We start from the raw sequence: 26558 nt of genomic DNA, 5'->3' as shown, positions 1-26558 counted from the left end.
AAGAATGCAATATGATCAACATCTGCCTAGGAACATTTATTTTTTTATTTATGGTATTTTAAAAGCACTGTGGGTTTGTGATACACACGTTAAATCCATATTGTGGTGCACAAAAATTTTACCTATGAGTACACTTTCACTTTTTCACTTAAATAAAGACTCACACTCCAGACCTTTGTGGCTTTTGGATAAGTGATCCTTCTTTTTGTTTCTTTTAGGGATGCTATGATAAGATGAACATGTTGCAGTCAGCAACAAAACAGCAGCACCAGCTGAAACAAATGCACTGTACATATATTTAAACATTTGAGCAGACCAGATCATTGGATCCAGGCACATTTAAGTCAATACTGGCTTTGGACTTCTTTTTAGTCATCTTGCCACTGGACTTCAAGTATTTCTCCTTGCTGTGGATGACCTGTATGTACTGGTCAGTGCTGCTATTCTGCTGGTCACTGCTGGATGCCACAGAGGCCGAGTCCGACTCTGTCAAAGGCGGCTCCACTTTGTGCTTTGTTTTGGGCTTAACCTGCAGCTCACCTCTCCTCTTCAGTACTTCGGCGCTCTTAATATTTGTGTAGGCGCGTGACGGCGATGCCTCATTCTCCCATCCCATCTTGCCATCCTCCCCGTGTAGCCCGTATAGTCCTCTGACGGGGTCCTTCACCATAGAGAGCTGATTATCTGCCTTGTCACCAATGTAGAAGCGCGCAGGCTGGTGCAGGTCAGACAGAGATCGGGGTCGGTGGGCTTGGCTAAAGGAGCCTCTTTTCGGGATCCTAATGTCGTCCTCATCTTGCTCCTCGGAGAGCTGAGGCTGGAGTGATCGGTGGGAGGTGTGGTTCCCAAACCTCCTGATGTTCCTTGGGTAGAGCTCCACAATGTCATCAGGCTCCTCTAGCCAGTAGCGGCGAGGGATTCTAGAGGAGGAGCGCAGCAGCTTCTTCCGAGCCTCGTGCTCATTTACTATCACATAGCGTGTAGTGTGGGATCGGCGACTACCAAAGCTCTGGACCCCAGCCATCCCTAAGGCTTCTGGGTGCACGGGCCGAAGAGTCTTCCTGAACAGAGGATCTGAATGGATGTTCTCAGTGTAGCGACTGGAGGGGTTGTATGCCACATGGTGGAAGGACTTTGATCTGGAGGTTCCCCTAGCGCCACCAAGATATCCTGGATGCCTTCAATTATACAGAAAGAATTAAGATTATCTTTAATCTATACGTTTTAATAAAGTATAATATTCAGTACAAGAAGAAATATGTGTTTGCAGAGGATTTGTGATTACATCGACATTTAACATGAAATTTGATGAATACTTGAAGTGAGACGATATCCGATAGTTGAATTTCCACCCACCTGTCTGGAATGTGTTCCAGCCTTTGCTTCTGTATCATGGGGATGGGAGGACTACGAGTGGAGCTGGCGGGTCTGTTGATGCTGGTGCGAGAGGCAGACTGTGTGATTGTGCGAATGGTGTTACCCCTCCTGACCGGGGACTCAAAGTTGGTGACAGTGCCATTGCGCCTGGGAGAGGAGGAGCGGAGGGAGGACTCCTGGCTGGTGATGTCACTCTCCTGCTCCTGCTTTTGGTTGCCATTGGGAGTCTGGAGACGGGCTGTGGAGAAGAAGGGCATTACCTACACACCGAGTCTGCAAATTTGTTATTTTGTCTTTTCCGTCTTAAATGCCAGCGTTGCAATAACAGCAACTCAAAGTTACCTGCGGCAATTTGGAAAACCTTCTTCTTGTCCTCTGTTCGTTCCTAAAACAGAATTATTGTAATGTCTAAATTTTACAAATAAAATAAATCTATCAATCGCAATTAAAATAGTATTACTTTATGACCAAGTGTAAAAATCATGTTCGGAATACACATGCTTGTGTTAGCTTGTGCAACATATAGCAACACTGCACTAGCTTCTTGTGGTCACTCTTTGCTATTATCAGTTTTGTTCCCTAAGAACAAAACTAAACTAAATTGCACTTACAGTCTGAAGCTGCATTCTGAGCTGGTTGTTGGTGAATTTTAATGACCTTGCGATTGCTTGAAGGTAATAGATCAGCATACTGAAAGAAAAACAAAGGCAGATTTGAATGTGGAAAGTAGACACGCTGATGGTGTCGAAAAACATGCATACCAGAATCATTTTATGTGAGCAACTGAAACATGCAGTCACTGACTTACAACAGCAAGAGAAGAGCTGGAAGTACAACAACAGGGCTGGTGACATAGCTCATGACGGTGCTGAACCACAATGGGAAGTCATTGGCAATAGTGTCAGAGATGATGTCATAAATCTTCTGCTGACCACTTGGAGAGAACCGGGAGATAAGGAAATATTAAAAACTCTGGTTCTAATGTAATTTAAAATTTCATTTTCATTGCCTGTGTCATACACAACACTTTCCTTTGTAGTGTTGATGCAGTAATAGAAATATGAATTACGTTGCTGAGCTAGACATTTATATGTGTAATGCTTGGACGGCTTGTGAAAATGGGGATGTGATATATAAGGCAATTTTACCTGAACGGCCCACAATGTTGCGACGGTCTATATCTTACTATTGCAAAGATGGTAGGAAGCATACAGAGGAACAGCATGAACAAAAGCATGGCCAGGTAGAAATTGTTGGATCTGAAATGTGAATATGAATTACAGCATTAAAAAAAGAAGTGGTCTAAACACCATCTAAACATTTGCGGATCAAATAACAAAACTGTTTCTGAGAAAAAAAAAAAAAGAAAGAATGAGGAATTTCAAGCACTACTGTTTTTTCTGACATTTCAGTTTTGAAGTCACATTGGAAATATATATATATATATATATATTATATTTTTAACACATTTCTGTAAGGAAAGGACCTTGCTTAAATTGACTTTATCGGTCAATAAATGGCCTGCTGACCTGAACATGAATTCTCAGTTTTCAGTCTTTGACTATAATTTCTCAGATACTCTCTCCACATCAGACAAAATTTTATGTGATACAGAAAGCATATATTTTTTTTTCCAATATAGAACTGAATAGTAAGCCATGGAGGTTTTTCGACTAGGAAATTTTTAAAAAAATAAGAGCAACACTAATCCAGTGGGGGTTAAGGTACAGTTTAAATTCACTCTGAAACAGCATTTGGAGATCTGGGGCGAATAACCATGTTAACTAACAGTCAGCTCACTCATCTGGGAACCGGGGTGGGGATGTTTTGGCCCTCAGGGCTGGCCATTCTGCAGGTTGGCCATTCAGCAATTGTAGCGGTGCGGCTCAGTGACCTGGAGGCCCTGAAGACCTGCTGGTGCGGCACGTTGCAGGTGAGAACAGCCCAGCTGCGCAGGTACATCAGGCCGATGAGCTTGAGCACATTGAAGGCCGGCAGGCACGGGGAGAAGAAGGCACCCATCCTAATGGGAAGGGCAAGGAGAGATTTACCGTCTGTGATGATAATACTGCTGACTGCATTTTCCACTTAATAAAACTTACATTAAATCGTGCAGCTGATGGCCTTGAGCCCATTTTCTGTGCACGTAATATTATCTGAGATAAAGTATCAAAATATGGGGAAGTAGATAAAATGCTTCCTTGGTGCTTAAGTTGTTACTGAGGAGAAACGATTATAAACCAATGTTTGTCGCTGCCTGAAGTCTCTTGGCTGAGGTCAGAAAGGACACGAGATCCCAGCAAAATACAAAAGCTCAAGGTTTCGTTTTACTCCAGGGTAATATTCGTGTCATCATGAGGAGAAGTTATAGCCTGCAATGGAACATTTTTAAGCATCACGAACCAATTTGGTTTCATCAATAATGCATTCCGTAATTCCTCACATACCATATCATTCCTTGGTTGTATATCAAGTGGAGAACATTCTCAGCGATCTTGAATTCACCATATTCTGGCTATAAATAAGTCGAGAGACACACAGTAGAGGTGAAATTCAGGGAAAACTCTTAATCAGCCTAGAAGAGACAGCTGAAGATGTAATACTTACAAACTTACTCTCCAGATCCCAGCAACAGCAGTCACTCAAGTAACGCACAATGAGGCCACGAATGAAGTCAATCAGCAAGATGCTCGCCACCGTGAATATCATATCAATAATAGAGAGTTTTAACATTTCCTGCAAGAAATGAAAAGATATTTAAATCTTCTTGGATAATAATGTTATTATTCCCTGTTGTCTCATAAGTTAAAAATGTTTTCCAACCTAGACTTAAGTCTTATGAAAATTGGTTGCTAAGATTTGGATTAATGAAGTGATCCATATTATACCAGACCATTGTGCCATATTATTAAATATGCATCATACTGCATGTCTCTACATCCAGCCTATAAATGTTGCCTGTGGGAAGAAAGCAGTTGGTACAAGGCAATATATTTTCATTTGGCCTGTCAGCATAATGCTTTTAGAAACTACTTAATAACCGTTATTTGAGAAGGATGCTAGTGTAGCTTTTCCGTAAGCCCAGGAGGTTTTAATTGGTACAAGATTGTTCCTTGAATGTAGGCTTGAGTTTCATAGTTGTTCATGTCCAGTACCAACAAAAGTAGATAAGTTACTGATATATTATGGTTAAAACAAATTTCCAAAAGAGGCAACATGTTAAAATAAAGTTGCAATGGTCATGATATACCTGGCCAACATATGTCTCCCAGCATTGATCTTGTTGCGATCTCATGTTGTACTCATATAGCGCAGTCTGGTTTATGACAGCAGATGTCATGCTCGTGGTTCTGTTGACCTCCAGAGTTAGGCTGACGGTTGAGTTCCTCCTTTCTGAGATCTCAGGCACAATGGTGGAGAGATTCTCCTCCTCTGGTTGAGAGATGGTGGCCAGGAAGGCAGTGGGGTCGGACCAGTTACCTGGGCTGACAGGAATCTAAGTGTACAAGGCTCATTAGACTAAACTGCATAGAGAAATACTACTGACAACAAAGGGATGCATTAATGACGTAAGATATACTGGCTATGATATTATTTGCATCTCCCATCTTAAATGTATACTAAATGACGTAATACTGAGACTTACGAAAACTAAAACTCTAATGTGAATTACATATAAAACATAATCTCAATACTGTATCAGATATTTCTCAATCAACCAAGTGTGAAATTTTTAAAAAAACTCAGAAAAACAAATTAACAGCCGCATCTGTGCCACCTAGTGTAAAATGACAACATAGCATTACAGTTGCTTAACTCCAAATTCATACAAAAGTTACGTGATCAGAGCAGGACTCAAAACTGTATGACATACTGTATGTAGATGCAGTTTAATGGTAAATGCTTCATATGTACTTACAGCAGAACTCATGCTGTTCACCTTGTCCAGCAGAGCAATGATCAAGCTGTATAGGTTTCCCAGGTACAATACCAAAACCCTGGTAAGGCAAACACTATTGATATTACTCCCATGTCAGTGTCAGGTGTGCGGCTACATTTGATTGTTAAGTTATGTGAGTTACAGTATCCTCCGAGTGTCTCAGAAGTTCACAATAGCACCTGAAGTACACTGAAAGTTTTGTGTCATTGTGATGTCGAGAATCTAAGTGGTACTTTGTCCTCACCTGGCCAGCTGGAATCGAAGGCTGGTCCTGGGGTGGTACATCTCCAGCTGAGCTACCAGTTCGAAAGCAGATGGTGCAATCATGGTGATAAGGGAGACCACCACGCTCACCTGGGGGCATAATGACCAGCACTCAGAGGTTAGAACAAGGCATGGAGGACATGATGTCTGGTGCGCACCATCCTATTTCTTTGTGCATATTGGAGCAGGATTTAATCTTAGAAGAATAGAACGAGAACTATGGGCTGAAAACATACAGACCAGGACTTTAGGACTTAAAGGTTTGCAAGGCAATTTGGTTAAAATCAGTCACTTTCCCAAATGAAAAGTAGTCTGTGAGCAAGTGTCAGAGGACATGAGCACATGCTGTGTATTCCAACCTCATTCTTCTCCCACAAGGTCAGTTCTGATTTCTCCTGCTCCAGCCTCTGAGAGCGGTCCACCACGAAGTAGATGATGTAAATGCTACCTGCCAGAGACAGCAGGACCAAGATGTTTGCAAGGATCCTCAAACTGACCAGAACAGCGCTGCAGAGTGAAGAAGGAAAAGGCTTTATTGCACTGTCCCAAGGGATGCCATTTATTACAATTACTCTACAATCTTATACATTGATTCAATGGAAAACAGAAATAATTAATTTTCTGCTTACTAGAAATCAATTCACATACAGTGAGTGGCCACTTTATTAAGTTCACTCCCCTTTTCCCTGAAAAAGACTACTCAGTGAGTGAGTTCATCATGTGTTCAGAACATGTGAGTGCCAAGAGATTTGTGTCCGTTTTTGTCACACCAAGTGATCTAAATGACTTGAATCTGACTTTGACGGACTAGTATCATGGTGTCAGAAGGAGGAAACGCTGATACCAGTTTTTATGCATGAAAGTGTCACCGGTACAAAGAATGACCCACTACCATCCTTAAAAGAACATGCCAACACTGACAGTTATATAGCAAGAAACAGCTTGTTTATCAACAGAAACTGACACACATAATCCAGGAAAACCAAATAGCTACAATCAGTCAAATAAGAGCAGAGCACACATACCTGCATTCAAAACCAAGTGTCCCTATTCACAGATTTGGTACAGAAACCCATGATCTAATTAAGTACTTCTTACGTCCGCAAAAATCAAGAAAGTGCAGTTGGAGTGGTGTACAAAGACTTTGTGGATTGGTGTGATGAATCCTAAATTCAGCTGTTTCATACAGACAGGAGGAGGACTGGGAGAAAATGGATAGATCTGGCTGGGTGTCAATAATATAAAGGGTGGTGGCAGTGGGGTAGGGTATGATTTCATGGCACATGCTAAATCCCTTGATACAAATACCAACGTAGCACAGGATAGGTGAACCTGACTGCTTATCATGGGCTGTCCTTCATGGAAGCGGTATACCCATGTTGGAATACTTTCATTCAGCAGGACAATGCTCAGTGCAGCAAGGCCAGGCTCGTCAACAATGTTTCTAGGAACAGGACGTTGAATTCAGCTGGCTGCAGTCACCAGATCTGAACCCAACTGAGCATCCGCATGATGAGATAGAAGGAATCATTTCCAGTAGAGGTCTACCAGCAGATAAATAGCAGCACCCATGAAAGCAATGAAGCAGTTCCCATCAGCCCTGCAGCCTACTTCAGCCCTCATCTTTTCAGATTCAGGGGTCAGAAGGGAGCATAAGGTGTAGGTGTAACTAATTAAGGGGCTAACCCAGAGTGTATATATTTTTTGTAACGCAGGTGTTCATAACCATTACACACAATACAAAATATATGGTCTTCTAGGGTTATTTTCTTAAAATGTAAATTGAAGAATCCAATTAGATAGTTATGACCACTTATGAAGTCATAAATTTCATTTGGAAACTCATTTGAGGTTACCTGGGAAATGATGAAAATGATTGCAGGGACTGAAATATTTTAAGATGAGCTCTGAGACAAAAAGACCAACAGACAAGCTGACAGACAGATGGAAAAAGTGAAAAAGGAAGAAATAAAGATGTAATGAGGGGTGTTCGCAGTGCCTGGGGGAAGTGACTGTGGCTGCTTAGGTGCAGTTGCATTAATACAGAAGTGGCAGGACACATTTAAACGCTTGTGTGGGTGTACACGCCAACCCGTGATTTAGCTGCAGTGGCTGGCTGCAGGAAAAAGCAGTTTGTATGAAATACGACAGGGAGATCTCCGACACAGACTTTCTGCTTGGGATTGCAGTGAACCTGGACTGGGGTTTATAAATCAGGCCTGGTCGAGGTAGCATCCCAGAGAAAGGAGAAGACACAAGAGGGGGAGGAGACACAGTATCACGCCACTTCATTAGGCAATGCAGTCATTCTACTTCGGAGCAATAATGAAGTCCCGTTAACTCAGTCATGTGACACACGGTCCATTTGTAAATGTAATGAAGGCACAGAAGGGCCTTTCAGGTCTTAAAATCATTGTGTTTGACACAGATTAGCACCGCCTTTCTACCGCAAATTAAATCAAGAATGGTAAAAGAAAAAGATCTGATTTTGAGTTCTTATGAAAAACAATCCAAATAGAATTACTCAAAAACAACTCAGAGGTGGTGACAACATAGGGAAGGAAACCTACAGGCTCGTGTCCTTCTTTTTCTCTTGTTCTTCAACGATTGCCTCCTTCAAAAAAAGAAAACAATTGCATGAAATCAGTATACAGTTTACTTGTAATGAAAATATATCCGATATAATAGGATTATGAAGAAAAGTGCAGTTTCGGCAAACTGAGCCAATTACGTTTCAGCAAAGTGCAGGGCACCGCAGTGACCCGAGAGGCCTCTTGTTCATGTACCCTGACACGGAGTACAGATAAGCTGAAATTGATGGGCATCCCTTTGGGAAATCAGCATCATTGCAGCACTACTTCCCTTGCAAGATAATGATCCACTGAATTAAAGTGGAGACATGATGGAGGACTGGATGGGCAATGTACTACCGGCCTGGAGGGGGTGGGGGTGTCCCCTGTGCCTCACCCTGATGTTGTTGACTATGGCAGCACCTTTGCTCTCGGCTGCCTCTGGGTTCCCGATCAGGTAGTCCCAGGCACAGAAGACCCGCCAGCAGAAAGTATAGTTCTCATCGGAGGCACTGGCCAGGCTGAGCCGTGAGTTCTTTGCCATCCTGGAGGAACGCAAGACTTAACAATATAAAGACTGGTTTCGTACACAACTTGCTCAGAAGCACACTTTGCATCAAATCCAGGCCAGGCCTGTGGTAGTAAACTCTTCAGTCGTATAAATGATGAAGTGGCACTTAAATGTCTTCAGTTGTACAGGCAGATACAGGAAAAAAATTGGAAGTTACATAAATTATCTGGGACCAGGTCATCTACCACGTGCACAGGCAAAGGTAAAGAAAATTATAAGTGCATTAACATGAAAAAAGCAAGCCATTCCATTGTTCAACAGCAATTTTTGTTTTGAGCTGGTTTGAGGGTTTATTAATAATGCCAGTCTTATGACATGGTGTAGTTTTCCCCTATACAGTTTGAATAATATTTTCTTTATACACATATAAACAATTAAGATAAAGTTCAAATTACTTTCTTAGCAGAATGATGAAGCTGTAGGCAAAAACAGCCATTCCAACAAGGAAATAGGCAAGAGGCAGCCGGTAGCCGGCACTGCCAATCTTCCTGGCGCTGCCATAGTAGCCATAAAAGAGGACAGAGTACTGAAGGTATCCCTGGACAGGAATGTCAGTGGGGCAAAGGGAGTGGGAGACAGAGTGAGAGACTGTATCAGAGAGAGAGAGCGCCACAGTACGGCTGTTATTATTCCAGCAGGAGTGGGGGGGGTGAGGATGCTGATGAGACAATAAAAAATCTGTCGCAGCCTTGCCCCAAGTGACCAGATGGTGTCCAGGTCCTGGGCAGAGGCGAGGTGCTCCTTGGGGATAGTCTTGCTCCGCGTGGTTCCAAATGGCGCCCCAGCCAGGAGCTGATGGGAAAGCCACAGATGGCCACGATGATTCACACAGTGCAGCCGCAACCCTGAGAGACAATTGCTCGACTTTGCGCTACGCAGAGGCAGGTAAATCCTCCCTCCCCTGGCGCTGCAAATGCTTACTCAACTTTTACACTCATACCTCCCTGGTATATAAGATTCCGTCGAGTCTTTAAACTTTTATAGAATCATACACATTCTTTAGTGAGTTAACTACCCCATACCACCACAGTGCCAGTATGCAGCAGTAAAAGCACAAAAACACAGGCCTACATCACTCCTTTCCCATAAGATTTGATACCTACGAAGGACAGCTAATATGGTTAGTAAAGGACATACACCATCTCCTTGATAAAGACGGGGGACGACTTACTTCGGGTAGAACTATAAAGGCTCCAGTCATAATAGTCAGGACGATGTTGATTCCAAACAACCATCTTAGGAAGATGAAGTAGGAGGCTACCCCTGATCCAAAATGACCTTAAAACCATAGGGAGAGAAGTGCAAAGCTATTGAAATGTCTCACTTTTGCATACATGTGACATTTCATCACCTCTCACATGACGGTAGGCCTTGGGTCTTGTGAGCAAACACTAAAAGTAGGTCTGCTTGACATCTGGCAGAACCAATTGAAAAAACAAAGACACACCAAGACAGAGACAGAGATGCTGTTTGATGCCACTTACTCTCTATCTTCTTTATTCTCACCTCCCACGGAATAAAAAGAACAAGAATGTTATACAGCAAGCGGGACAGTTTCTTCAGCAGCTGAGGAAAACAAAAAGAGCAGTAAGCAAAACCACAAAGAACCAAGGTCATTTTCAGCAGCAGAGCAACCCTCCTAGCATTTTGACATGTACGTAATCTCAATATATGAAATATAGCCAAAATATTTGCATTATATTTCAATTTTTACCAAATACTGGTAAATAAAGTATCAAACGAATAAGTAAATAACAACACTAACAATAAATACATTTGATTTCTAATTCCACTCTAGCAACGACAAAGTAACAAGGGCCAATCTTGGTAATTAATAAACCATCATCAATCTACTTGCTAAAAGTCTATTAATTTTAATAGCTTTTGAGAAGCTGCAGTCAACGCCTTGGGAACATTTTAATTAAACTCAGCAATAACAACGGGCTATAAATTTAGCCGGCATGTCTGTGAGAGCATGCTCGATGTGCGGTCTGAAAACACAGATCTGAAACCTCTGTGAGCCACAGAGAAGGAGCAGACCGCTTCACACCGCGGGTCGGTCTGCAGGGACGAGGAGGGTTCCTTCTGAACTGCAGAGAATCACATTTCGCTGAAAAAAACTGGGAGATCTGAGGCCCTGGCGCTCGGCATGAATTGAGAGTTTACTGAAAAGCTTATTAGTCAGGAGCTCCGTACTGCAGTGCAATTAGCCTAAGTGCTCCATGCTAAGTGCCGAGTGTCGACACAGAACATCGGCTGAAACACCACAAGTAATGACAAACTTCTCCATGCACACTGACTGCTGAGTCTAGACTGTCTAAACAGAAAATTACATGCAGTCTTTGTGCTCTATCTGGAACCGAATCCAAAAAACTTGGTTGCTGGCGACCATTTTACCTCCCATGAAAGAAATGCTAAAGCAACAACTTATAGCATGTCTGCTTAGCATGAACTTCTGAGGGACTGTTACCCCAGGAGATGGACTTGAAGATGAGTTAAGGTTGCTAATCATCTTCTACAGCATTGAACTGTTAGCATGGTTGAGAAAAGGTTTGTTTTACATTGGCTCCTGCTGCTTGGTAGCCTCGGGTCCTGGTGAGTCGGCCTTCGTACTTCAGAACGATCTCTTTTGCTTGCCTGAAAAGACAGAGCACAAAGTTATGGGCCGTATCAGAACAATGTACCGTGTTAATACCCACAGTGGAGATGTACCAGCTCAGAATAACTGCACAGGAGGAGAAACAGAGAGACTCCAACGAGACGGTTGATTCTGATGCTTCACTGGCCCACGCAGGCCGTCTGCCCGCTGCGTTAGCTCATCTGACAGGGACGCCAGGTCAGAATAAAGAATATCATGGTACTGAAGGCATCCATTGATTCATCCGGACAAAATCCTTGAAAACAAAGCATACGCACAGATGTCGTGCGTGCGAAAAGCCCTCCTTTTAACGGGAAGAAATAAAAATTGCTGAAAAATCGACAAATTAGGCGCATTATGGACAGGGTGATAATCCCTTGGTTATCGCAGTACAAGTGAGCTGTGTAAAGATGGAAATGCAGGCATTTATCCAAAGATCACACAGGACATAAAACATAGACTTGCACCTCATTGGAAACGATGGCAGTAAACCCAGCTGAAGCAATAAGAAAACCTTCATATAAAAAATGTGCCGCGCTGAGGAGAGCGATCAGCAGTTTTAGGGAACGAGCTGCCCTGCGGCGAAGGAGAGGAGGGGAGGATGGGAGGATGGGGTGTATCATGCCCCTGAGGGTTCAGCCTGAGGCCAGGGGCCACGGCCCAATTCGCCGCATCGCTATTTCAGCCGGGCAACAGGTCAAGGTCCACGCCTCCTGTCACCTCCGGCGGAATGAACGAGTCACCGGGGGAGGCGCTATTAAAACAATTACTCGGATAATGAAGCTGGTTTTCTTGCACACACGCATCTTTAAAACAGACAGCTTTCCAGTGGGGGGTGTTAATTGTTATTTATCTTTCCCCCTCAATGTGCTAAAGACCTCTCCTCTTCCAGCAGCGCTTCTGAGTTTAGTAATTGAACCAATTACGAGCTCTCAACTCATAAGTCCGTACACAGGGACCATTATGAACGCCTGCAACACATGCTTTCAGAGCAGACAAAATGCAATCATGCAGTATTTGACAGTGCTTACGCATTCCACTTGGATGGTGAGCACAAGCAAAGGCAATTTAACTAAAACCACTGCAATATATTAAAAGCAAACAATGTTCTGCTGTGCCGTGTTCCCAGCATGTCTAATTGTGTTCTCGTGTCCAGCGTTCCATCACGGATCGTTGAAGGGCCGTGAGTCACTGCCACTGGCTACCGATCCGGGTCCCTGTGCACATGCACGGACCCCATGCGGGACTTACTTGAGAGCTTTGAGCTTGCGTCTCATGGGCCAGGGTCTGGAGCGAATGTTGGCAATGATTTCCTTCTGGAGCTGAATGTTCTGGAATATTTCCTCCGGGTCGTTGCTCTCCACCCTCTCGTCCTCTTTATCCTCTTCGTCAGAGTGGCTGTAAACCGAGCACAGCTTGACAGCAGCTCTCCTTCGCGTTTGTCACAAAACTACGCAGGCTGCACTCTTCCGCCATGTTTCCATGCCCAATAATTTAGATTGTTTGGCATGATATCTTCGATGAAATTGACGCTGTCTACTGCTGAAACATAAATCAACAGCAGAAGCAAATCCACTGCTCTGGAGAACCCTTATTAATGATACCTTCATTAACTGCTAATTCAGTTCTGAATCCCAGATTGTAGTCCTACCTTCACATTTTTGAAAATTAAGCACATCAAGGTTGAGCAGAGCTGAGCCCCAGTAAAATGTATGTGAAAAATAAAAAATAAGAAAATGCATAAAATATAAACATACTTTCAAATGCAGCAAATGACAATTTAATAGATTATTTAGGATGTTTGTGTAAAACTGTAAGTTATGAATACTGTCCTTGTATTGCTTTATTCCACCTTAGTCAAAAAAACAGATTGATGGCAACACTTGTCGCATAAAGCTGTCAGAAAATATTTGCTCAAGGCTCTTTTTGATGAAGGAAACACTGCACTCAGACTCACACAAGCACACACACTCGCACACACGGATATACTGTAAATACACAAGTTTAAACATCACCTCATCTTACAACAGATGAATTGACCTATGCCAAATGTACTGAAGTAACTAAAGTATTCCTTTTAAAATATACAGTGATATGAAAATCCTTCCTTACATATAATGATTTTTTTTTTTTAAAAAAAATAAAGCATCTACTTGATCACAGTTTCACTCCACTATGAACTTTGCTCAATCTGTTGCAGATCAGATCTGCCTTGGACATCCACCGGAGGTGACGAAGTGCAGGAGGACGTGGCTGCAAACCAAAGACAAAGTGGGAACTCACCTGGCTTGCTGGCTCTGGTAGTGCGAGTAAAGCCTCCTGGTGGTCCTCCTCATGCTCTTGTGCCTCTTGGAGGAGCGAAGGGATTGGCCAGCAGCCACAGGCTCCCCTGTTGAGCTCATGTTGGGGCCAAATTCCCTGCACGCTCACACTTTCTGTTCCCCGGGTGCACTCTTGCTGCTCAGTCCCAGCATCTGGCCGACAGGGACATGAGCGTCCGCGCTACCTGCAAGCATGGACCCTCACTGGAGAGCCGCAGGAGCCCAACGGCACTGACATCTTAAAGAGACAGTCGCAGACAGACATCACACTCTCTGCACTACAGGCTGTCAGGGAGTCATCAGAGGCAAGAGACACTATTTCCACATTACTTCACTGAGCAATCGGAGCACAAAACCACACAATAGCATACAATCTCTGGATTTGCAAATGGTCTACAGGACAAAAAACACCTCTGTTCTAATACCCTCTGCTAGGACTATTTACTGCATGCGTGAATTCTTCACATTGATCCCTTTAATAAGGAAACCTGACTAGATTAAATGTTGCTTTATTGTGCGTAGACATCATGCTCGTTTCATTTTATGCATAAAATTTTGCAAAGTGTTCCTCTAAAGTAGACCGTTTCTTAAATGAAGGTTATAGCACAAGTTGTTTGCATAAAACAAGTGTCACTGACTTGAATTGTACGAGCTATGAATTTTAAACAATATTACAGAGGGTGCCGCCATGAAAGATGCTTTTGGTATACTGCGGTTTTGAGCACTGAGGCTTATATGAGAACAACAGTGCATGTCCCCTCCAGGAAAATGGGAGTCGGGCTGTTTAACAATATACTGTATGATAATGTGCCATATGCCCCGGCTGGCACTGGCTATTACTTATGTGTAGTTTAAAAGGAAACAGAAGGTGCGATCTGCTCAAACTAGGCCTTGAAGGATTCTGTAGGCACACAATGCTGAATTTAAACGATCCATAAGCGTTCTCTGTGGAACATTTCCCCACATTTTCATCCTACAGAGGAATTAATGTTAAAATCAACTAGAATTAAAAGTCTGGACACAGGAATGATACGCCACCTGATTGGAAAGCCTTATCAGATGTGAGGAGGGAACAGGAATGTTTATTCTGGTAAAGTCAAATGTCATTGCTATTTATTGCATTGTCACATGTGGCAAAGTCATGATCTTGATTTATTTATTAATACCTGAAGCATTATTGAAACAGAAAAATTATTTCCTTATATATAGCTGATGACTTTGTCCAAGACTGCTTTAAGTGATAGATAATAAATTTTAGAATGATTTACCCATTTATACAACAGTGCATTTTTACAATTAAAATTACAATTAGTTTAAAGGTAAGTATCTTGTTCAAGGCACTATAGCAAGAAAAGGATTCAAACCTAGGATAATTAAATTGTAAGGCCTTAATCAATATTCTGCCATTTGAGCCAAGCAAGAAATATCCAGTACTGAATATTCACCACTTTCCAGTGGTGGCAGGGAATAAATAACAGTTTTCATCATCGGTGATTTCATTCAGCAGGGTGTGTCTGGTACACACTGTGACAAAGCGTGGGCTGGCAGAGGTAGGGTTTCCTGCATGTCTCCAAAATTATCAACGAACAAAAGAGCTCATGATGACAGCCAATACTCGAATGGAACAAACATGGCCAGCTGGTTCCGACTATAAAAGAACAGTCAATTACATACAAAACAACAAACTATAGGAGAACCCAAAACAGCAAGAAAACTAAATGGAAATCATTTCCAGATCATTTCCTCTCATTAAGCACTTCAAAACACAGAAAACTCCAAAGCTGTCAACCTTCTGTCTGTCACATACACACACACACACTTCCAATCCCACACTTAAAACAAGGCAGCTGGAAGCATAGCAGTTAGTGGTGCTGCTTTTGGACCCAGAAGCTGTAGGTTCAAATCTCATGTCTAGCTGTAGTACCCCTGAACAAGGTACTTACTCTCAAATTGTTCTAGTGAAATTATCCAGCTGTACAAAGGAGTAAATATTTAAATTTATTCATTTAAATAGTTGTAAGTTGCTTTGGAGGTTCGAAAGCTGTAGGGAGGTGGCTGCACCTGGTGCTCATTTCCCCACCAATGAGATGCGTCCAGGTGCACCTGTCAATCTCAGGAATGGGGGTGTGGCCAAGCTCCAGTTGGCCACCAGATTTTCCAGATTGCAGACTAACTTTAGCCTCTCCGTATCTTTCAAGCCGAGGAACTTTTGTTACGCTCACAAATACATAACATGTACTGCATATTACTAAAAACAACAAATGCAATCAATTTGGGTGCAACATAGCTGGAATGAAACAGGATTTCATTCCGGGCTTTTCCACTTCCCCATTCCTCATCTGAACAGTTAGCCTGTATCCTATCCAGATATGGCAGCAGCAATCTAATTAAGTTGTACTGCTATACTTTTTTTTTCCACGGTAAAGCTTTAGATAATTTCATTTGTCATGGATCACAAAAAGCACAGCCTCCCAATGCACATGCATAACTAACAAACCCAAGGTATTAAAACAGCAGCATTATCGTGACTAATACAATAAGCTGTCAGCTAAGCTTTGGAACATTGTACATGAGAATTTCAATATTGCATGGGTAATTAATTTGATGAAAAGTAATTGCAGACTCAAGAGAATGAAGTTTAATGCTTTTATTTCTTTATTACGCTTGGGATAACTTCAGGGTTTAAGATTTATTTTGCTGCAAGGCCCACCTCTGTGCTCAGATACTACTCGGTCTGCAGTTCTCAAATGCAGGTGATGCTTATTGCACAACATATGAAATAGTTGTGAAAAGACATTGCAGTAAATAAAGTGGCTAAAATCATAAATTAAAACTCTTCCTCTCTGCAGAGGATGGTTTTGAGGTGGCAGGTAGGTACTGGGTGAACATATATAGTCAGAAATGCTGCTAGTCAGATATGAAAAATCCAGAATTCTATCACAAAAAATTTTCAGTAAAATACGCAAGTGCCCCCATAAATCTGCTTTTATTTTTTTCATTTTCAGCATAAATAAAAATGGATTTATTCATTTACATTTCAGCCCCACGCTTAACTGGTTCAAAGATAAATGGCTCAGAGATGCGCTATCTGAGCGATTACTCCAGATCTGTCATAGAGAACGTGTCCTGATGCATTACATTAGGATGACTTTGTATCAATTGCAACTGGCACCACTTTCCCCAGTGAGGCAAACAGGGATAAAGGACAGAAATTTCCAGCAGCGCATTGAGTACCCCTTCCCAGCGGTGTCCTAATGCACTTTTTATTATATTTCACAAAACAGAGGAAGGTGAACACTTATAGTGGACCTTAAATATCACTGTTAGTGTTGCTTTTATAATATCAGATTTTTACAAAAATACATTTATTAAAGTAATACGCTCTTGGCTCTCGGCTTGGAAATTCAGTAACAAATTGTTTGAGTGGATACATAATAGTTTTCAACAAACGTTAGTTGAGGGACAAAGGGAAATCCTAAAGTAGTGTCATATTAAAAATTCAATTATGGGATGCCCCAGTTTAAATTTCTGCAGAACAACGAGGGAACTAAAAGATGCTGTCAACATTCAAGAGATTGTTCTGAACTAAAAATGGAGTGGATTAGATCCTAATAAACACTTCACACACAATTACCTTGCATTTACCAACACTTACTAACATTATGCTTTGCCTAAAGATCACACATTCTAATTGCTACAATCTGATCTCTAGAAAAAGCATATTTTAGAGTTGCACGAGCATATGTAACACAATACAACCTGTGCATCTGGGAACAATTGCAAAAGCTTAAGATGACTTAATTCCATAGCAATGGAATTTGTGTTTTTCCTAATACTCATAGTATTTTTTTTTTCAAAGCAACACAATGCAAATGTTAACATCGCAAGTCGCCTTGGACAAAAGCACCAGCTAAAAAAAAAGTAATTACATTCTCTTTATAGAGGAATCGGTGTTCTGCGTCAAGACTTTAGAGACGATCAAGCAGAGCCCAATTGAAGCATGAAGCAGTGATAAAAGCCTTATCATTCCGGCAGCTGAATGATGGTGCGCCCTTCTGTTAGTCCTCTTCAAGGTGCTTAGCAGTAAAACAGTTGCACAACCAAAGGATGGAGGATTACAGCACATTGTAAGAAAAAGTGCCGCGGTGCCATGCAATAACTTCTGCTCGGTACCCAGGCAGGAAACCATGCATGCTAATGTGCACGAAAGGTCAATCGGAGCATCTATGCAGCATTATTAAACACTGCTTCCAAATGCAATAAAGCAGTCTCATTTCAGCTAAAGTATGTCCAGGGGGCATAATTAACTAATGCTGGAGATAATAAGCTTTTCAAATGTCTAGATCTTATCTCTATGAACTATACTATTCTGATGAACCACTGCCTTTAAAAAGTGAGTCAAAACAGGGGTTGGAGTCACAGACCTGCACACGTTCACTTGTGGTGTCGTGGAGCGTGAAGGCCAGGTGTGAGCGAGATATTGAGCCTAGTGACACCAGGAACATCTGGGTGGTTCTGTGGATAGGGGCGAGCGGCGTTCCACAGTGTCTGACTGGCAGGAAACCCAAGGGTTTCAATGAGGATCAGTCCCAGATGGAGCAAGAATGTTACTGACCCCAAGGTCACTGCTAATTAGCTGCACAACTACGGACATGGAAACACATCTATGTTAGGAAGACATCAGACACATGAAAATGGAAATTTGTGCTACCAGCATAAAAAGAAGAGCAGAAGGTATCGGACTAGATTCAGGAAAAGGAGTGGCTCTCCTATGACTGGACACGATGACATTCACACCCTTTTCACACGCAACCAACTGAACACAATATGGCAGGACTTTCAATTAAGACTACAATAAGCAGCTTCTTTCATTCCATTCCATTTATTCAAGCTGCTCATCCGACTCAGTGCATAAGGCAGGGTTTAATCCCGGACGGACGGGACACCAGTCGATTGTAGGACAATCTCACACACACACACACACACACAAACACTACAGACACTACGGGCACTTCAGTCACCAGTTCGCTTGAAACACACATCTTTGGTTTGTGGGAGGAAACCAGATCACCCAGAGGATATCCAAAAACATAAAAAGAACACTTCTTCACCTCAATGAAAATAATCTTTTTTTTTTTTGTATTATTTCAAGAAATTTCTTTAAATGGTTTGATTTTAGGTAGTGGCACCACACATTGTCTGAGAGTTATGACTGTATAGGACATTAACCAAAGGAAACTGAAAGCGACCTGAGTTCAGAAAGTGCATGAAAACCATTTTGCCCATATTTCACAGGTCCCCTGATTCTGATAGCTCTTAATAATCCTGGGAACACTGACCTTGAAAATGTCTGAGTCATGTCTTTTCCCTGTTGTCCGAGTTCGAAGCACTTTCAGCCTGGTAGCTCAGAGAGAATCGGGACCGCCAACCCCTCGCAGGATGCCTGGGCACATTAATTATTTTCTACACGAAGCCAAGGGTAATTACTGTTCTGATCAAATAAAACAGAGAGTCCTTTCATGCCCAGGCATTGTAAGTGTACTACTGGTGCTGACAAAAACAGAGGTACTGATGCGGGGAAAAACAATGTGCTCGCCATGGAAACCACATGCGGCGCGTTACAGTGCATGGGGTCAAGGATGCTGACTGCTACTGAAGGGCTATAGTCTCAGCAATCCCTCAAATGTGTCAGCAGGAAGACCTTGAAAGCGATATACATTGACTGTTCTTACATCAAAAGCGCAACAGTAGAGTGGGCCAGTTTGCATCCTGTAACACTTAATCGATAAAAATCAAATGTATGTGTCTTAAATATCTTTGCGCTGATCTTTAGCTGGCTGGCAGGATTAAGGAAATGATGACAAATGGAATACACAGTTCAAGATAATATAAATCAATGGCATATAAACTGACATCCCAGTTTAATGGTTTAATGATTAATATTTTAATCAACATGCAATTCTACAATAAATAAAACACCCTTTTTGCATTTTTTGCAATTACCTTTTTTGCAAAAGTTAAGTAAAGTTTAACTTTCTTGCATTCTGATGCATAAATTATTTACGGATCGCCACATGATGATTGCCATCATTTGAAAAGGCCCCAGTGAAACCGGGAAAATGCATGAAAGCTTTTACGACGGGAGGGGGGGGGGGGGGTGCGGTGGCGCAGTGGGTTGGACCACGGTCCTGCTTTCCAGTGGGTCTGGGGTTTGAGTCCCGCTTGGGGTGCCTTGCGACGGACTGGCGTCCCGTCCTGGGTGTGTCCCCTCCCCCCTCCGGCCTTACGCCCTGAGTTGCCGGATAGGCTCCGGTTCCCCGTGACCCTGTATGGGACAAGCGGTTCTGAAAATGTGTGTGTGTGTGTGTGTGTGCTTTTACGACACCCCTTCATGCAGGCCACACTTGCACCCTTGCAATGCTCTCCTCTCCCGTGGGGCCTGTTTCACTGTCGGAAAGCTAATGAAAAAGCGCAAAGTGAAATCAAACGAGCCTGTAAAAGCATATCAATATATGCCTCTGAGACTTGATTCAGATGAACAGGAGGGATTGGATCGGATTGAATAAGCTGCGTGATCAATGGCACATTTAAAACTAGCATTACAGCTCTTGTCAGTGTGGGATCATAGGCAGTAAATCTTTTTGCCTGTTGCAGGGGACTCCTGCTCAGGAACTGCAGGGTCACACAAGACCCCACTGTGGGAAAAAGGGCTGTTTGAAGTGATGGAGTAGACTGCCCACTAGTGGACACAGCTGAGTTTGCACCTTTCATACTGTATAACTTGGCAAAAAAAAAAAAAAACTAAAAAGCCACCAGCTTTGATTTGAGTTCTACATGGCTTTCGAATGAAGCATCTGCTATATTAATAAACGCTTTCATGGATATTTATTAGATCTATTTTGAAATAACAGTGTGGTAATATGGGCGCAGATGTTGGATTATTATTTACTGAGAATATTTCTCAAAGCTCTACCCGACTGTATATCTGATGATCTAATATAATGTAATTAACTGAAAATCAGCATAATCACACCGACATCCGGACTTATTTCACTCATTTTCAAGCAGAAGAGTCTGTGTTCAGCACAACAAACTTTATTTGTGTTGTAGGAGTTTCTGCATTATGCCCCGGGTCTGTTCCTCAGTTCACTTCAGTACTGGATCATCAGCAAGTGTAAATTTCCATGAGTAGAAATAAGACCTCTAGGCAGGCAGCCAGGGGTATGTAAGGCACAGGCCAGGCAACTAATGAGAGTGTCTGTGTGCTGGAGGGTAACCCATGCACTGGACCGAAACATAATCTACCCCTGTAGGCAACAAGTCAGAAGTCGTAACCCTGAACCCAAAAAAGTACCACTAAACATCACTTGCGTAGTTATCTTCTACAGGCCTAAGGGCCTGGCAACAGATGCTGAAAATGAAGACACATTATGTAAAAAGGTTAAACAAAGGTCTGCTCTGCTGGAGCCCATGGAGCTGGGCAGACTTTAGCGTGTCCATATGCTTCTCTGTGCCTAATTGCCCTTATTTATTTAATTTATCCGTCCTCCCAATTTTTGCTCCATTTTGGACAGATCCAGTTTTGTGTCTCATTCTTCAAAGGCACGAACTGTACTCCTATCAAACATCCGCGGGTAACTTCAGAGAAATTTGTCAGAATAAAGAGGACAGGTGTGCTTCTGCAGAAACTAGTCGTTAAAACCCCTATCCATCATAACTGGCTCCCAGGAGATTTATAGTGCAAGCTGATGAGTGTAGGGGGGCAGCATGTTCGCACAGCAAGTAGCGCTGTTGTCTCACAGTGCCTGGGTGGTGCAAGAGGACATGGATTCAATCCCCACTCACTGTGGAGTTTGCATGTTCTCCCCTTGTCTGTGTGGGTTTCCTCTGGGTGCTCTGGTTTCCTCCCACAGTCCAAAGACATGTCATCCAGGTCCCCCACAGTGTGTGAGTGACAGAGAGAGTGTGTTCCACTGATGTATGGATGAGTGACCCACTGTAAGTAGTGTATCTAGCAGTGTAAGTTGCCCTGGTGAATAAGGTGTGTGGGCTGATAACACACACACACACACACACACACACACACACACACACACACACACACACACACACACACACACTTTCAGAACCGCTAGTCCCATACAGGGTCACGGAGAACCAGAGCCTACCCAGCAACACAGGGCGTAAGGCCGGAGAGGGAGGGGACACACCCAGGACGGGACGTCAGTCCGTCGCAAGGCACCCCAAGCGGGACTTGAACCCCAGACCCACTGGAGAGCAGGACTGCGGTCCAACCCACTGCGCCACCACACCCCCTTGGGCTGATAACACTAGAGCTAATTGGAAGTCGCTTTGGACAAAAGTGTCTGGTAAATAATTAAGTAAATGTAGTGCAGCAATACTGTGAATGCACTCGGACCCTGTAGGAAAGAATAATTTAGACTGTTGTCATGAATAAATGGGATCACTGGTGTATTGGAGGGGACTGAATGACCAGTGGGAGGTGTGGTGGTGCAGTGGGTTTGGCCAGGTTCTACTTTCTGGTGGGTCTTGGGTTCAAGTCCTGCTTGGGGTACCTTGTGGTGGACTGGTGTCCTGTCCTGGGTGTGTCCCTTCCCCCTCCAGCCTTGTGCCCTGTGTTGCTGGGTTGGGCTCTGGTTTGCCATGACCCCACTTGGGGTGTGTGTGTGTGGGGTTGTATAAGAACTTTGTGGTGTGACTACTGTGAAGGGTAGCTGGTAACATAGTGGTTAGAGCTGTTACCTTTAGACCCAAAGGTCACAGGTGAATCCCACCTTTGTTGTTTGCTAGAGCAAGGTGCTAACCCCCAAATCACCCCAGCTGTACAAATAGGTAAATGTAGTAACTATGAATAGCTTCACATTGTAAGCTTCTTAGGGGTGCAGTGGCGCAGTGGGTTGGACCGGGTCCTGCTCTCTAGTAGGTCTGGGGTTCAAGTCCTGCTTAGGGTGCCTTGTGAGGGACTGGCGTCCCATCCTGGGTGTGTGTCCCTGCAACCCTGTATGGGACAAGTGGTTCAGAGAGAGAGAGAGTGTGTGTGTGTGTGTGTGTGTGTGTGTGTGTGTGTGTGTATATAAGCTTCTTCAGGAGAAAAGATTTGAGCTAAATAAGTAAATATAAATCCTCTAATTGTTTCATCATACTGAGAGGACAATTTTAACATTTCTGGAGCAACGCTGCCACCGCACCAGTGACAGTAGCTCATCAGTAAATGTCCCACAGCTCTCCAAATCAAAAAAAAAAACGCAGCTTTGAAAATGAAAAGCTGTCAGCATGTACACATCTACATTTTGTGCAGGAGCAACGGTTGGTTTTTCCATTGTGAACTTTACATGAGAGACCTTTTCCAGCTGGTGAATTTTTCAGCACATAGCTGCCAAAGTGAGGAGGGATCGTTCTCTTTGTGTGCGTGAAATAAATCACATACGCGTTCTTGAATGTTTCCCGCATAGCTCCGTAAGGCCAGTTTACAACTTGCTTACTGAGCAAGAATTTTTTTTTCCCCGGAAAAGGACACTGGATGGCAATAGAGAGCTTCAGAGACAAGACGGAATTTCACTGCCGCAAAAATTATCTGCTAATTCCAATATTTGAGAGGTGGCACTTGTAATTATCATTAGGCATGTTATTTCTGCTAGCTGCTTGGCTTGCTGTGAATGGAAACGCATGTGCAAATGATTTAGCTGACTGGTTATCGGCCCTGTAATCTGAAAGGGAACACACAAACACAGACGCCAGGACACCGAGCTTCCGCGCAGAGATATGCTTTATGTATTTATTCAGCTTCCGATTAAGTGCATTATTGACGGGATCCCAACTGGAACATGAAACGCTTTATTCTGGACCAAAGTAGGATCTCTAATTGAATTTATTTTCTGTAAGAAACATTACAGAAGCAGAGCCAGCAGCAATTTTTGTTCAGTGCTTAAATTATAGAATGTGATCATTTTAAAGAAAAAGACTGATGTGAATGGGCCAGCAGGTAGTGCTGGTGCCTTACAGCTGCTGGGTTGTGGGCTTGAATCCAGCTCAGTCTCTGTGCGGCGTGCATGTTCTTCCCCAGACTCCCTGTGCTCATGTGGGTTTCCTCTGGGTGCTCTGGTTTCCTCCCACAGCTCAGAGACATGTGTTTCAGGTGTGTTGCTGTCTGTAAAATGCCCTTATTGTGTGAGTGACTGTGAGTCGCAGAAACCCGATGCAGCATCCAGAACTCAGCTGCTGCTGGATATTTATTCAGTGACCACTTGCCCACTTGGATGGACAGCAGTCCAGAGCCAGTAAGAGGCATAGGATCCATCGCTGCACATTTACACTACTGTAACTGAGAGCCTTTTCTTTATAGTGCACCACAAACTGCTCAGAGCAATCAGATAATATGATCGTATGATGTGTGGAAACATTTAGAAAACTGAGCAGATTTCAATAAGGATTAAGAACCGTGAGTGTGTGCCAGCAATCAAGGCTGCTTGTTGCAGTATTACAAGCTTTCAGACAAACCTGCAGCCCAAAATATATCTGCGCAACCAGAAGGTTCATCCTTTTAAGAGACGATACCGACAAATTAGGCACCGAAGCAAGGTATCAAATCGCTGATTAACGTCTGGTAATCGTATTATGGCCATAGGAGAAACTGTGAATTTTATCAATTTTCTGCAGATTTTGTTGCAAATGGGATTTTTTTTTTTTGCTTTATGTGAATGGAACGATTATCCTGAGACACATGTGCTTATCAGGCCAAGCACGGCCGTGTTTCTGGCTCGATGGGCGCGGGTCTGTGCTCTCTGCAGCCGCTCTCCCGTGCATCCATCAGGTGGCCGCTCACGGTGTCAGTCTTTTTCCGCTGCAGCACTTTGCCACGTTGACAGCGTGTGGACATCTCAGTGGACCAATGATTCCATTAGCAGCCCCAGTACCCTCCCTCCCACACACCCCTAGTGCCCTTAGTTCTGTGTCTAAGCATTTCATCTGCAGAAGCGGCACTCTTTTCCTGCTCTGAGGTGGAGCAAAGCCCTGTAGACTGCGATCAGAATGTGACTCTGCATCAGCGTCTCGCCAGCAGGGGGTCCGCACAACCGCGCAGAGAAGGAAATGTGTGTGACGCAAGTATGCCCAGGGGCGCTCGACGGCCAGGATTCAATTTAGGAACATGTAGCCACCTTCCCTCCCTGTTCTTCCACAGGATCCTTGCATCACGATGAGAGAGTCCACAAATAGGCAATACCACGAAGGGACTCTCTGATGGAGGGACACCCATCGCAATCAATGCGGGAGTATGCCGGAGGGAGGCAGGACCCAAGGGCATGGCCTTCTAGGTTGCGTCTCTGTGCCCGAAACACCCAGAGGGGCTGTGCGTATACTTGACTTCCCCTGACCTCTGCGACCCCCTGCGGTAGCCCTCCCCTGCCCCTCCAGCCGTTGCTGAGGGACCGAGTGGTGTCGGAGTCGAGAACAAGCGCTGGCTGTCTAGGAGCCGGTCAACCTCCCCCCAACAGGCCCAGACACTTGACCCCAGCCACACAATGTCACACTGTGTGAACCTACGTCTGGATAATAAAACACATCGAGACCTTTGTTTTTCTATGGGTGAGAGCCAGTGCCAGAGTGAACCCTCCAACAGCAGCACCCCCATTTTTCCCATGGTACAACTGTGGTGCTCCTCTCATCGCCGTGAACCGAGGCCATTTCATGCATTCATGTTTAAGCATCTGAGCACATCACTCTTCCGTTTTGTAATGCCTTTATTTACGCAGAGTGCTTGCATTTTTAAGGACATTTCATTTACCAGTGCAATTTTTCCAAGCTAAAAAAAGAAAAAAAAAGGTGTTTGGAAAAGAAAATGTGGATCAAACATAGCACAAAATCAATACTTCCCTCTAAAATAAAAATGGCCAAATAGTTATAATTCCTCAACCAATAAACACACTTCTAAAGAAAATATGATAGCAAATGAATTTAAGGGCAGTAGTTTGTGAATAAGAGGGGTACAGTGGCGGAGTGGTGCAGTAGGTTGGACCAGGTCCTTTTGTCCAGTGGGTCCGGGGTTCGAGTCCTGCTTGGGGTGCCTTGCGATGGACTGATGTCCCTTCACCCTGTGATGCCAGGTTAGGCTCTGGCTCCCTGTGACCCTGCAGGGGACCAGCGGTTCAGAGAGTGTGTGTAGTTTGTAAATGTAAAGAAGAACAAACACAACAAAATGTAGTATGACTGAAGTCTATCAGTGGCAAAAACAAGCCATATTTAGGCAACCGGTCCTCAGTATGAAAAGTGTTACTAAAAGTTTCATAAAACAGAAATAAGTGCCGATGCTCTTAATGTTATGGCCCTGTACCGTACACTTTTTGTACTGCACCTCCTGTCCACTAGGTGTCACTGTCAATGTGCCTAATTCAGCGGAAGCTGCGAAAGCCTTTTGTTACCCACACTGCTGTAAGGCCACAATACCAGACATTCCCCTTTTCAAGCATAAGCTCTCGCTGTGGTCTGTGGGCACACGTGTGTCACGGAGGCTGCGTAATTATAATGATAACACATAATTAATATAAGCTGGAAGGGGTGTGGTCCACAAGAACGTTCATGCCCACGGCCCACAGCTCGAACAGCTGGCCCACATCCCTAAGGTCCCCCGGCAAATATACTAACGATTCGGCAACGGTTGCCTTCACAGAAGTGGTTCGCAACCAAACTGGTATGGGTTCGGTGCTCCTTTCTGATTGGTCCATTTTTGTGTTCCCAAGGGGGGGGGCGGGGCCACACTTTTAACGGCGTGCTGCTGGCAGTAGCCACGGGCAAAGTTTCGTAACCAAATGAGTGCATGAACAGGTGAGAGTGTCCTTCAGAGCCTGTCTGCGCTCTTACC

General features: G+C 43.6%; 1 protein-coding gene across 1 annotated transcript; it reads right to left on the bottom strand.

The window, feature by feature from the left end:
• Window positions 1-298: 298 nt before the first annotated feature.
• On the bottom strand, window positions 299-13762 carry tmc3 (transmembrane channel like 3). Its single transcript, XM_029256479.1, has 22 exons — window positions 13644-13762; window positions 12612-12758; window positions 11284-11359; window positions 10207-10288; window positions 9894-10000; window positions 9416-9514; window positions 9118-9260; window positions 8549-8696; window positions 8152-8195; window positions 5941-6088; window positions 5562-5671; window positions 5297-5375; window positions 4628-4873; window positions 3985-4113; window positions 3825-3892; window positions 3272-3400; window positions 2526-2636; window positions 2186-2311; window positions 1989-2067; window positions 1720-1762; window positions 1357-1615; window positions 299-1178 (listed from the first exon to the last, which is right to left on the bottom strand). The coding sequence occupies exons 1-22, from the start codon at window positions 13760-13762 to the stop codon at window positions 299-301; spliced, it is 3372 nt and encodes a 1123-aa protein (XP_029112312.1).
• Window positions 13763-26558: the final 12796 nt, after the last annotated feature.

Source organism: Scleropages formosus, chromosome 11, assembly GCF_900964775.1.
Source record: "Scleropages formosus chromosome 11, fSclFor1.1, whole genome shotgun sequence".
In the NCBI taxonomy this organism is placed as follows: Eukaryota; Metazoa; Chordata; class Actinopteri; order Osteoglossiformes; family Osteoglossidae; genus Scleropages; species Scleropages formosus.
Note: the sequence above shows the minus strand (reverse complement) of the source record. Positions and strands in the feature narration are given on the sequence as shown.

Coding starts and splice junctions, on each gene's coding strand:
- tmc3 (XM_029256479.1), bottom strand. CDS start 13,762: ATGAGCTCAACAGGGGAGCCTGTGGCTGCTGGCCAATCCCTTCGCTCC. Junction 8,697..9,117: donor TTCATCATTCTGCTAAGAAA/GTAATTTGAACT, acceptor GCGTTCCTCCAG/GATGGCAAAGAACTCACGGC. Junction 1,616..1,719: donor GGTTTTCCAAATTGCCGCAG/GTAACTTTGAGT, acceptor TCTTCTCCACAG/CCCGTCTCCAGACTCCCAAT.